Raw genomic sequence first — 14,005 nt, 5'->3', positions numbered from 1 at the left:
TATTTTCATTGCATTAATTTTGCTAAAATCACATGACAGATCTACGCTTGACAAAAAAATATTATTTTCATTATAATATAGTTTCATTATAAAATTTGTTATTATACACCAATGATACAATTTAGGGTCTCAATTTTGGCTGATTTTTACAGTGTTTGATTGACTGAAAATATCTTTCTGGCATCAAAAATGATATCCACTTTTCCTTGTAATTCTGTCCTGCACTGACAATATTATTCAAGAAAATGCAAGTCAGTTTTGAAAAGAATAAAGAAGGTCAGTTATTAAGTGTGTCTATGCCAAAAACAATTTAAATCGCCATGGAAACAACATGACAGCAATTATACAATTAGATATTGAAATGTTTATTACCGGTACTTTCTTACTTTTAAGCCGATTTTTGAATGTTCGGTCACTACCTTGTATTATTCAATAAGATATAGATGGTAGAATAGACATAAAACAGCATTGTCATTCCATTTTAACGTCTTTGTTTTATAAAATTCAATGTAATTCGAGAAGTTCAGTTAATATACGAAAATCAAAAGCGATAAACTATGTCTGAGAACAACAGTCACATTCAGTGTCATTTGTCTTCGATTTACGAAGACACAAGATTAACTCTCTAACATATTATGTATCTTTTAACATACCACTGACACAAGTCTACAAGTATTGTGAAAATACTGAAATTATCAAATTGGTCAAACATTAAGGTAGCACTGCACCCTTACTACACAGGAAGTCACAGCTCCATTTATCCAGATAACTAGAATAATCCTGTCCCCGGCATACAGAAAGTAAAAGATGCAACGAATATATTGTAATACATAATTTACAATGGAATAAAACATTTCCCAAAGATTCTCATTTTGAAAATTTACTTGAGACCCATATTTTTTCAAACCAGTCAAACAAAAGGTATTTGGTCAAATTTTCTGAGTACATCATACTCTGAAATAGCAGTTTTAAATCAAGCTCTGCAGTGTAAAAATAATATTGACCCGAACTTGCAAAACTACCTAAATCTAAGAATAATAAAGTTCAAGATTAGTTGCAATTAAAAAGCAATCCATGTGTATAATCTTACCATAGGGTGCTGCCAGAACCACTGGAAGGAGGCAAACAAGTAACAGCTTCATATCTTACTGAAAAAGAAAAAAATAGTCGTTTATTGCTTAGTCAAATCCGGCCAGAGATTTTATATCACAAAGTGATTCTTTATATTTTTTAAAATGTACCTCATATATAACTGTGATTTGATTATAACAATTTGAAGTTGGCCAGGCTAAGAGACTGCAGATAAAAGTGTCTTTCGATACTTTTTTGCATAAACATTTGTCTTGCCGACGATCAAACCCGTGACCAGTAAATTATGAATCCTATGATATAAAACGAATTACAGCTACTTGCTAATGGTTTGCTTACTTTTATCCATTCGTTTTCATCTTAATCTATACTAGTTTTTTATAATAAATATAAATACTATGTACTATCAAAAACTTATACTCACCGTTTTAGAATCTAAGCCTGGCGATAACTGAGGTCCAATGTGATACGGTCACTCCTTTTATCTTGGTCAGCTAGATGTCATTACTGTCCGCAGTGGTAAAAACCACGATTTTCGATGAGATTATAACATACTGTGCCTCAGATGAATAAGTTGTTACTGGGTATTATGTCACGTCAAACCAAACATGTACATTTTAGAAACAAAGGTCAGTGAGGATCTATTATTAATTTTTATTTGATATCATTGCTGAATGATGTTTGTGTTTAACGTTCGTTTGTTTTTGGAGGATATACCGTTAGATTCTTTTTGGCATTTTTTTTGCAGTTTGCATAATGTTAAGGATTATTGGATAAAGTGTCATTTAAAACTGTATATTGTTTTATTCCTCAAAAACATACAGTTAATATGTCATCTTCTACACTACACTATACAATAGTTCATATTGAATAATTGCATAAGACGGATACTAATTATTTCCATATAACTAAAAGTATCATAGGTTATGAGCAAATATAAAATGTATGATATAAATTTAATCGCTAATCTGAGCTCTACGCAGTAATTATTAGGCATATGTCATCGCTTTGTTTGGACTTCTAACCGGTTCAACGAATGTCGCACAACGCATTTTTGCTTCTGCGAGACCTACTCCTATCATTTCCTGAAATACGTTGAATACAGATCTATATATCGACTAGCTTACAGGTTTATAGCGCCCCGATTCTCATGAATGAACAAGTTCAACATCGCTTGGATTGAGCAAGCAACCGCGAAATAACGGCTGTCCCTAGCTTTCGTATAACTAGCGGTTCTTTATAATCGTGTATATGCAACGACCGCGGCGTTCTAAAACAAGTGTTAAACAGAAAGACATGTAGAATTAGTTTTAGATAAACCAGGATATTTCAAAATACGTAAAGAACATGTATTGGAATCCGATTAAAAATGTTACCTTGTTATTCTTAGTCATTGCCTATTATTGAGATCAGTCTTCTTTTAGCAAATGTGACATTAAAATGATGTCAAAAAGTATGTCACTTACATGTAAATTCGTTTGATAAAAGTAAAAAGCAAAAAGTCAATTAACGTTCAAACAAGTTTTATATCCATGACTATATGTTATATCATATTTTAAAACCTATCAAAATTAAACAAGTTAGAATATAAATGGTTGTTTGCCTTTTCACTGGTTTAGTTAGTTCGTTTGCTTAAATGAGAATTTGTCCAAATGAACTTTGTTTAGGGTTAGATGGAACATTCATTGTACATAATGAGGACCAAGGATTTCGGAAAAACTAGTTGCGTTAATCAGTGATCGCAAAATTTGTATTCTCATTGTTTCTTCAATGCGCAAAGCTCAATAAGTATCTTAATATGTACACTGTTAAATGTTTACTTAAATTCTTTCTTTGAATTAAAATTATTTATACATGTATTGCACTTTTCATCACAGTTATTGCTTGTTGATGCAAAGAAATTACATTCAACTACTGATTTGACATGGAATTGCATGAGGTCTCATGTTGTCTATATAATTGGTGAAAAAGTAACACTATAAAATAATAAGTACTCAAAAGAAAGAAAATCAAGGCTCAACATTTAGGGCTATTGGACAAATACGGGTTTCTTTAGTTCCCTGAGCTTGCTGGTTGTGGTGTTAAGATTCCGGCTGAAGGCAGGGGTAGAAGTTATAGATTCTGAAGCTCGAGCTTGTTTATAGTCCTCGAAACGAAGCCGTTTCGGGCTGAGCAGTTGATAGTCCAGCTGTACAGGTGCATGCTCTTTGATGTTTAATTCCTGAGCTAGGGTAAGCCTCGGGTGGTGGTATAGAGTTCGTAAGGTTAGGCCTAAGGGTGTTAAGATCGCTGACCCTAACTCGTGCTGGGGTTGAGGGGTAACCGCAGAACCGTTGGGTTGATGCTTTTGGTAGTTTACCACTGAAACGATCGCGGGTGGATTAGAGAGTTATAGAGTTCCACTCAAGCCGGTGCGGGGGTGTCAAGTGTCAACAGCTCACAGAAAAGTTCTTAGAGTTACATGCCTTTGGTTAAATGATGTATATTATCATGTTGTTGCATATAAAGTTATGTATGATTAGAAGAATTGTGTTTGTCAGATTTCGAAAAGACACATTTTTTTTCACAATCACTGTAACTTACTTTTATTAACGAATGGTTACAGGGAAAAGAGAGGGACCTATGTACATGCTTATAGCATACAAAGGTGGATCTTAATTTCATATCTAGGTCTCTGAATTCCATAAAAGACTTAATCGTGATTAACGAGTCGAGACTTTAAACTACCTAATTATAGATACACTCGTTACAAAGACTTATAAAGTATGTTAATCATTTCCATCAACAAGTTTGTGTAATATACACATTTGGATAGATGTTCTCTTATATTCATAATATTCAATATATAAAAAATATTGTTTTCCAAAATAACAGTTCGGCTCGTGCTACGAAAGCATGGAACAAAAGTTTGACAAACTTGCCTAGTTGAAAACAAGCATTTTAAAGGTGGAATCTCGTATACAATCGCACAACGTGCCTTAGGTTACACACTGCATAGAAAGCTAAAGCCTATTGACTATGCATATTTCGCGCGGTCCATTGGTTAGTTATTTATGACGCTGGTATTTCGTACCCAGTCTTAATTAGTTAATTTAGCACTGTCCATTACTCGGATAAACACTCAAAAAACCACAGTTCATGTCCCAGTTTAACCTAGCCAAACTAAACGTAGACAAGGTTTGCCAGTTGCATTTTCTTCGGCTAGCAGAAACCCGAAATTTATCAAATCTTGTCTCACAAAGACGCTATCTCTTAAAGCGCATTCATAAGAGTTTGCACCGCCTAATCCGTCATCTAAAAATAACACCACCTTTAGCCCCAAACTGCGCCATTTTTCTACAAGTACCCTTAAAACTTTTGTAAAAATGTAACCAGCTGTAGAAATACCAAATGGTAAAACGTTAAAAACAAAATATCTTTTCTGACTGTTTTCGGACCATGAAAAACCAAGATAAGTACGGTGTGCAAAATGTATCATAATGTGGTGGTAAGCTCCTTTGATATCAAAGGAGAAGATAAAATCGCCTTTTTTGAAAATTTGCCTGGCGACGGACTGATCCTCAAAACGACATTTGTACTTATATAAATCCAAATTTATATGCCTGCAGTCAAGAACTAGTCTAGGCTTTCCTACACGATTAATAGCAACTGTCAATGGGTTCACCACTTCCGGAGCAGACTGTACCTCAGAAATACACCCTTTGGCTAACAATATTTTTATCTCAGAAGATACAAACTCTAGATTATCTAAAGCAGACTTGTTATTTCTGATTTCAACAGATGAGGGCATGGTTTTAAATGGCAATTTGTACCCCTGAGCAATAACGTCTAGAATATACTCATTTTTACATGTCTTTTCCCAGTGTGCTAAATTATTCTTCAACCTTCCAACCGGACTTGCTATTTCTCTATTGCTTACCGGACAAGCCACAGACTCGGGCTCACAGCCCACACTTTTACAACAGTTTGAAAACGCTATACGCTTTTTAACAGTATCTGTGTCTTTCATACAAAAAAAATTACTTATCTGATTAGCATTCCCAGTCTCCGTGCTCTCCACAATGACTTTGCAATCTGCTCGCCAATGACCAGGCTTGCCGCACCTGAAACAGGAACCAGGCTTCCTCGAGCTATTCCATGTTTGCCTGTTCTGTTGTGTAGACTGCCCCGCAGCTGGTGTGCGTTGTACTTCTGGATACGGAAAAAAACGTCTAGACCTGATGCGACGCTCCTGTCTAACTTTTCTATCAGCCTGAATTTGCGCACGTTGAATCTTCTTTTCATCTTCTTCGTTTTCAGCCAACGGGTGCGTCTCGTACTCCTGAACGACTTTCCAGCCATGTTCAGAGGAGTCTGCCAACTTTATGCATTTCTGTCTATAATTTAAAATGTCAATACCTTCGACAACTTTTTGACGAGCATTCTCAGCAGCTTCTACCGAAGAATCTCTAGCAGCTTCTTGGATGTAGCCGTCAGCTTGGTGTAATTTATCTAGCACTCTGGCGTTCACCTTGTATTGCTGTTCATGCCCTTTCTTCTTAAAAGTGTAACTACCAGCAGCTGCCAGGTTTTCCTGAATTGCAACGATATGCGACTGCGAAAGCTCTCGCTGTGTAGAATTCATGCGTTGTTCAAAAGTCTGAAACTTGGAATCAATTAATGCCTCCATCCGAGAAAGAAGTTCATTTTCCCTGGACATATTTTCCGGCTACCACGTGTTCTAAAATTGCTAATAAAATCGAGATGTGAACAGCTCTGAAACGTCTGGTAGAATGACCAATACACGATATAACTTAAACATTCATTAATTCACTACACGCACGAAAAACCAGTGAACAGTTTAACTTACTTATCACTGTAGTGTATACGAACCGTAAAGACAAACGTTTTACGCTATTCTAAACGAAACGCGTAAAACTAGAAATCTGTATATACCTATTTCATAGGTTTCATTATTTGTCAATATTGCATTATACGGATACATATTTTCATTTCCAAATACCTAAAATGTATTCAATTTAGTTCACCCTGAGCAAATAGAATATGATATGATGTTAATTTTATCGACTAATTGTAGCATTCTGCATAATGTCCATTAGGCATAATGTCATTTCGTCAGTTTGTCTGTTCGACCAAACGTGTTTCGACGAAATGTCGTGCACCCGATTATTTTTCTGCAGATGACCTACATACCTGTGTATCATTTCCTGAAAAATTATTGTTGAAATAACAGATTTATATATATTATATTATATCAGGTTTATATAGCGCCCTTTTCATGATAAACACGTTCAAAAGCGCTTTGCATTGAGCAAAGGCAGCCACCCGGGGCGCAAAATTAGATACAGGCCTGTCATAGCCCTTTGCGAATAGACAGTCCGGTTCTTTAACGTGCCCGGTGTATAGCACCGACAAACGCGAAGCCGTTTCCTGGAAAGAACAAGCCCTGTGTGAGACACGAAAGAGCATGTCAGAAATTTCCACTGCCTTTTAAACTTAAACCTTATGACGGAAAAATGCTTCTAAAATACAAAGAACATGTATTTTCTTGGCAATTTCTCATTTAAATATGTTTACATTGTTTTTCTTATTATATTGCCTATTATCAGAGTCTACTTCTAGGTGTTGTTTTTAGCAAATGACATTTTTAATTATGTCAAATAAGATTCACTCTTCTTATATCTCGGTTGATAAAAAGTTAAAAAGCAATAAGTTAATTAACGTTTCGGAAAAGAAGTTTTATATCCATACTGCTATAGTTCAATACATATTTTTAAAAAACCTCATGCAAAAGATAAATGCAAGTAGAATAAAACTGGAATTTTTGCCCCCTTTTCATTGCTTTTGTTAGTCGTTTGCTTTAAATGCAGAATTATCCGCAATGAACTTGCAATTAAGGGGTTAAACTTGACACATTCATGTGAACATAATGAGGTAACAAGGATTTTCGGAAAAAAATCTTAGTTAGCTGTTACATCAAGTGATATCGCAATAATTTGAGTACTGTGCCTCATTTTGCTCATTGCGAACCTTATCTTAAAATGTACACTGTTAATCTTTACTTAAATATCTTATCTTTAAACTGATATTGATTTATACATTGTATCTTGACAACTTTTATCAAATATATTTAACTATGTACATAGAGCTGCAATAAGAAATATTTACATTCATTATATATTTTGAATGGAATGCAAGGAGCGTATTTTCATATAAAAATTGGTGAAAGAGTAACACTCATAAAACATAATAGAAAGTAAGAAAAGAAAGAAAATTAAGGTCTCAAGCATTTATGGCCATATTGAAACATAATACAAGGTCTAACTTACAGAGTTCCGCTGAAGCCGGTGCTGGGGGCTTGAGTGGTGTTATAGAGTTCCGCTGAAGCCGGTGCTGGGGGCTTGAGGGGTGTTATAGAGTTCCGCTGAAGCCGGTGCTGGGGGCTTGAGGGGTGTTATAGAGTTCCGATGAAGCCGGTGTTGGGGGCTTGAGGCGTGTTATAGTTCCGCTGAAGCCGGTGCTGGGGGCTTGAGGGGTGTAATAGAGTTCCGCTGAAGCAGGTGAAGCCGGTGCTGGAGGCTTGAGGTGTGTTATAGAGTTCCGCTGAAGCCGGTGCTAGGGGCTTAAGGGGTGTTATAGAGATCCGCTGAAGCCGCTGAAGCCGGTGCTGGGGATTGAGGGGTGTTTTAAAGTTCCGCTGAAGCCGGTGCTGGGGTGTGAGCGGTGTTATGGAGTTCCACTGAAACCGGTGCGTGGGGTGTGAGAGGTGTTATAGAGTTCCACTTAAGCCGGTGCTGGGGGTGTGAGAGGTGTCAAAGAGTTCCACAGAAGAAGTTTTCTTTATATTGCCATGTATTTGATTTAGAAGTGATCGTTATATTACCATGTGTTTGATTTAGAAGTGATGTATTTGATTTAGAAGAGATCGTTTAGTCAGATTTCGTAAAGACAATTTTTTTTCACAAATGCCAGCTGATAGATTACTTTGTATTACGACAGACTTTGGACCAGTTACAGGGAAATGATAAGGGACCATATGTTCACTGACGTCTATTAGATTACAAAAGGAGGTCATCTGTATTTCATAAATATAGGTCTCTAATTTCCATAAAAGGAACTTAAATCGTGACTTAAACCGAAGTCGTGACTTTAAGTCATACCCTGAAGTTATATGTATATGTAACATCGTTTACAAAAATATTATAAAGTATTGTTAATGCTCTATTCTGGACATCCCTACACATTTTTATCAAATATATCCATTCAATGTTAATGGATAGAATGTTTCTCTTTATATTTCATTAATATATAAAATAAAGTAAGAAAACTAGGTTGACTTGAAGTATCGATACATAAATGAACTCTATACTTCGTGCTCGTGCTACGATAAGCATGGAACAGTAATGTTTGAACAGAAAACTTGCACTAGTCTACAAAAAAGCAATTGTCATGGTGCGAATCATCAAAGTAAAGCACTGTCAACATGTAGCCTTTTTAGGTTTTAGCTAGACTATTCATAGAAAAGCTAAAGCTATTGGACTCATGGACTCATGGACTTATGCGCCGGCGCCGGCGTCCCGATTTGGTTAAGTTTTTGTATGTAAGCTGGTATCTCCGTACCCACTTGTGGAAATAGATTGAAACTTCACACAATTATTTACTGTGATAAACTGACTTAAACTGCACAGGTTTCATAACTCTGTTTTGCTTTGTTACAAAATCGTGCCCCTTTTTCGACACTGAACTTTTAATTTCAAGTTTCATATGCAAGCTGGTATTTCAATACCCACAAAAGGGAATGGATTGAAACTTCACACAGTTGTTCACTGTGATAATATGACATGCAGTGCACAGGTTCCAAAACTATATTTTGCTTTGTCACAAAGTTATGCCACTTTTTCAACATAGAAATTTTAAGTTAAGGTTTCATATGTGAGCTGGTATCTCAGTACCCACAAATGGGAATGGATTGAAACTTCACACACTTGTTCACTTGCGGCCCCTTTTTTGACTGAGCAGTTTTTGGTTAAGTTGTTGTTTGTAAGCAAATATCTCAGTACCCACAAATGGGAAAGGACTGAAACTTCACACACTTGTTCACTTTGATGATTAGACATGCATTGTACATGTTCCACAACCCTGTTTTTCAATTTTACAAAATCATGCCCCTTTTTCCATCTTTGTATTCATTCAATTAACAAGGCTGGTGAATAGTCGAGCGTTGCTGTCCTCCGACAGCTCTTTTTACTTAGATATATCTGATTAAAATGTAACTATAAAGCTTATAAATCTCTTATCAAGATTTACAAAAATGTTAGGCATAGTTAAAGCTTAAAAGTTCATGTCGATAACTCTAGATACATTTTGCAGAATTAGCACATCATATATTTAAATTGTAAGTTTTAAAAGCAATTGTTGCGGATGAAGCTGTTAGATACTATAACTGAGCATATAGATACAGTGTCTCTCTCTGGATGTAAAGATTTTGGGTTTATCTAATGTTTGGAGGGCGATTCATATATTTTTACCTTAACCGTTACCCTGCTAAATTTCTAAAATGGACTGGTCCATCATTCAATTTAAGGTTACGAAGAAGGCCTTGAGAAACAAAAATCAAACAACACCAAATCATAGAAAGAAAGATTTGTTTGACATGAAAATTAAACAGCATGTAAACGATGTATATTATTTTACGAAACAAGTGTCAGTATACTGATATAAACATTGAATTCCAGAAAATGACTGCCTTTAGGGGCCCCACTTCCGGACAGTCAAACCACTTTAAAAACTCACCATTTTCAAAGAACTGTTACACATGTTCGTTTTGATGCATTTTCAATAGCGTGCGAGTGGTGAAATTTCACAAAACAAGGTGGAACACAGTTTGCAGCAATTGTTTATCTTTATTTATTTACAAATGGCATTCATTTTCAAAGGGAAACAACTTTTTCTCGACGATTACTTAAAATAATCGGAAAAAGTTGTCTCCCTTTGAAAATGAATACCATTTGTACCTAAAGTATTCCGAAAAATTGTCTCCCTTTGAAAATGAATGCCATTTGTACCTAAAGTATTCCGAAAAAGTTGTCTCCCTTTGACAATGAATGCCATTTGTAAAGAAATAAAGATAAACAATTATTGCTGAAAACTGTGTTCCACCTTGTTATGCAAAATTTCACCACTCGCATGCTATTGCAAATGCATTAAAATGAACATGTGTAACAGTTCTTTAAAAATGGTGAGTTTTTAAAGGCGTTTAACTGTCCGGAAGTGGAGCCCCTTTAAGCGGTCCTTTTCCGGAATTCAATGTTTTTATCAGTCTACTGACACTAGTTTCGTAAAGTTATATAAATGCTTTACATGCTGTTCAATTTTCATGTCAAACAACTCTTTCTTTCAATGATTTTGTGTTGTTTAAGTTTTGTTTCTCAAGGCCTGATTCTCAACCTTAAGCAAAATCATTTATTATTCGAAGAGTGTTCACTGAAGACTTACTTACTGAAAAGCGAACAGTGTAGCTCATGGATTAAATGCATGATGTTTTTAACGTTACAGCAACGAAAAGGAGTTTCCTTGAACAATTGAAAGTCAGTTCTTGAACGCAACAATTATTTCTTGTAAACGTTATTCTATATTCAGTGTTAAGATATTATACTACTGGCATGAATTTACATCGTAAATATTTTAAAGGTCCACCATTAAGACCAGATCGAGTATTATATGAAAACCAGAGTTTGTAGCCGAGACTTCATATTTACTGAAAATATTACCCACTGAATCGGATCTGACCAAATAGTCAGGAATATGTTCAAGAATAACCAGCAAATAAACAAAACATTTGCCTATTTCAAACCGAAAATATGTTTTCCGATTGCTTACGTACCCTTCCCGCAACTTCGATTAATTCGGAAGAATGCCCCGAAACGAGGCTATATTAATAAAGGTGGGCCGGTGGTCTAGTGGTAACACACTTGACTGCCAATCCTGAGGACCGGGGTTCGAATCCCGGTCCAGGAACTGGAAATTGCGTGTCTCCCACCTGACTAAGAGGCCTGTACTGGTTCTTTCCAGGAAAAATACGGCCTCTGACCTCTGGTCCGATCGCTTTGTGTCTGTACTAGTAGAGGATGAATTTCGCGCCTTGTATGGCTGCGTTTGCTATATGTAAAGCGCCTTCGAACGTGTTAATCATTAAAAGGGCGCTATATAAATCTGGTATAATAATACATTTATTATTCCAGATTAATAATAAATAGTTGCAAAATATATTACAGTCGGGTCGGCGAACGATTATAAAAATGTTGGTCAGTTATCACGGTAAATTAGATAGGCATTCTTATGATACTTGTCAATATCTCTGGCAACATCCTGTCGCCAAAAATTCCGCCTCCACCCTTTTCACATGTCCGCAGTCGTTGGTTGTTATCTGTCCGAAAGCTTCTTCAACAAGAGAAGAGACTTCTTTCAAGTTAAACTTGAAATTGTGAACTGCAATCTGTCGTTTCAAGTTATCCCAGATCAACTCAATAGCGTTTAGATCTGCGTGGTACGGCGGTAACCGAATACAGTCATGTCCATGATTTTTAAGAATGTTGTCGACAACGAACTTGTGTGCAGGCTTGTTCCTTTTGCATGACTCCAGAAGTTCCGGTTTTAGCATGTTGTCATCAAATCGGATATTATTTCGTCGTAACCAGTTTTTCACTTCCGCTTTTAACGTTGACTGCGAGGGACACCGATTTTCCTGGACATTATGATACGGTGCGTTATCAATGACAACGACGGAATTGGCAAGCAAGTTTGGTATGAGTTGTTTCGTTAACAATTTCTGAATATTTTCTGAGTTCATTTCATCATGGTAATCTCCACTTCGTGATTTCGATTTAAAAACTAATCCGGCACCTTTAGCTTCAGATCCGGCATGTACAATGATGAGTCGATCGCCCTTATTAAATGGAACAGCGAGAACATCTTCCGACTGCCAGCATTTCGAAGCCGTATGTTCTGCGTGCACAAACGTATCGTCCGTATATATAATAGGGCGTCCGAGGTCCCTGGATGCCTTCATTTTCCGTAAATATTGCGCCCGAAGAAAAACAATATCTGATCGTTCCATCAATTGCTTCCTGATCGACCCAACACGTCTCCAAGAGAATCCGAGTTCCTTAAGTATTCGCTTTAAATGATGCTCACCGCCAAGATAATTTATTTTTTCTTTTAGCAGGTCCGCTAAGCCTTTGGCTGTCGGAATAATTTTCCGCGAATTAATCATTTCGTGCACTGTTCTACGTACAACAGATTTATCAAAGTCATCTATTTCATATTTATCTGAGCGAATTTTGCGCGATCATTCAAGAATGTCGGATTCCTTACCGATCTTTTGTACAGTTGTCTCGGATTAACCCGTCATAACACCTGTTCTTACGGTAGCCTTCAGTGGAACCTTCAACTGTCCCTCATTCTTCTCTTCCTTGCATGTCTGAAATTAGAAAAAATAAGGAAAACAGAATACATTAAAATTTACAGGTATTTTCAAAGAAAAATCATCATTATTTCAAAATTACAATAAACCTTTAGAACTTGGCAGGCATATTGTGTTGGTCATCGCCTGAAAATTAGTGTTTAATTGAGATATGCGGCAACATTTTGTATTTCGAACAAAAAATTAAAAAAAAAAAGAGCCAAATGCTTTAAAGTACACTGATGAAACAAGGTTAAAAAGCGGCCAGTAGAGTATCGTTGATGACATGCTGTTCTGACATCAAAAGACTATAACGTTCGGCCACGTTTTGAAAATTAAAAAAGAGGTCCTTGATGTGGATCAGCGCTCAGCTCAGTGGTTCTTGCCATCTATATCAAAGATGTTTGTCACATAGTAAATCATGTGCCATGCCTCAGTCCTGAGCTATATTGCATAAGGTTGCATCATTTTGCATTTTTTTTGAGTAAATTGATAGGTTTTATTTTCACGCTTAGGGATGTCGGTCAAACGAAGAAATGGTTTAGGACGAGCCTTGGTAACGGGTTAGTGAGCAAAGTGTCACGGGTTTCAGGTCGATTTGGGTAACAAAAAAGAAAAAAAAAAAAAAAATAATTGATTCCGTTTTGTGTCTTAAATGTCACGGCGGACCCATTTTTCCATGTGACGGTTTTCTTAGAAATATGGAAAAAATGGACATTTCCTTTACCGAAATTCGTGATACATAAGATGGATGTTTTATGTATCAGTGAGTGACAGACAGGTCCTTTACGTTTTTCAGATAATATTGGTGACAGTCTTTCCCGAACAAATTCTTTCACTGATATTTTACCAAATCCTCAGCATGTATGCACAGTCTTTTATCTGGGAATTGCCAGTTGCATATTTTCAACCTCCTGGATTGTTGATAAAATAATAAATGGGATTATGGCGTTTCTTTTTGCGCGAACGTTTTACCTCCGGATAGCTGACAGATGTTCAAATCCGTATAATGTTTATCTTCTACCTTACCCGCAGTTTTCAAACGGCCCCAAATTTGATGAACTTTGAACAAAATATTGATAGCTCTCCAATCATAACCTCTGGAAACAACGCTTTCAATTTATCACACTATGTACCCGGATAATCTTAACTCTGTTCAGCGACCCTAACTCAGTGCCAACATGTATAAAGGAATGTTTCGGTTGTTATATCTGTCTCCATTGATCAAGTGTATATTTATTTCAAAATGTACCATGTTAAATATATCAACCCAAAGGGGTCCGGCAACATGAATGCATTGAGTTTAATGACTTGTTTTTGAGTCCTAGAGCCATAATTATGAAAAAATCCATACTAATATAACTACTTCCTAGAGTACTTCTATGGAGTAGTTATATTATTATGGATTTTTTCATAATTATGGCTCTAGGACTCAAAAATAAGTCATTAAACTCA

At 36.2% G+C, this 14,005-nt stretch overlaps 1 protein-coding gene across 1 annotated transcript; it reads right to left on the bottom strand.

Annotated features, from left to right (window-relative positions):
- Nucleotides 1-11,437: 11,437 nt before the first annotated feature.
- LOC123531006 (uncharacterized) lies at nt 11,438-12,361 on the bottom strand. Its single transcript, XM_045311784.2, has one exon. The coding sequence runs from the start codon at nt 12,359-12,361 to the stop codon at nt 11,438-11,440; it is 924 nt and encodes a 307-aa protein (XP_045167719.2).
- Nucleotides 12,362-14,005: the final 1,644 nt, after the last annotated feature.

Source organism: Mercenaria mercenaria, chromosome 11 (genome assembly GCF_021730395.1).
Source record: "Mercenaria mercenaria strain notata chromosome 11, MADL_Memer_1, whole genome shotgun sequence".
Taxonomy (NCBI): Eukaryota; Metazoa; Mollusca; class Bivalvia; order Venerida; family Veneridae; genus Mercenaria; species Mercenaria mercenaria.
This window is presented reverse-complemented; position numbering and strand designations above follow the sequence as displayed.

Bases quoted from the DNA above. Each gene is read 5' to 3' on its own strand.
- LOC123531006 (XM_045311784.2), bottom strand. From the start codon at position 12,361: ATGATTAATTCGCGGAAAATTATTCCGACAGCCAAAGGCTTAGCGGAC.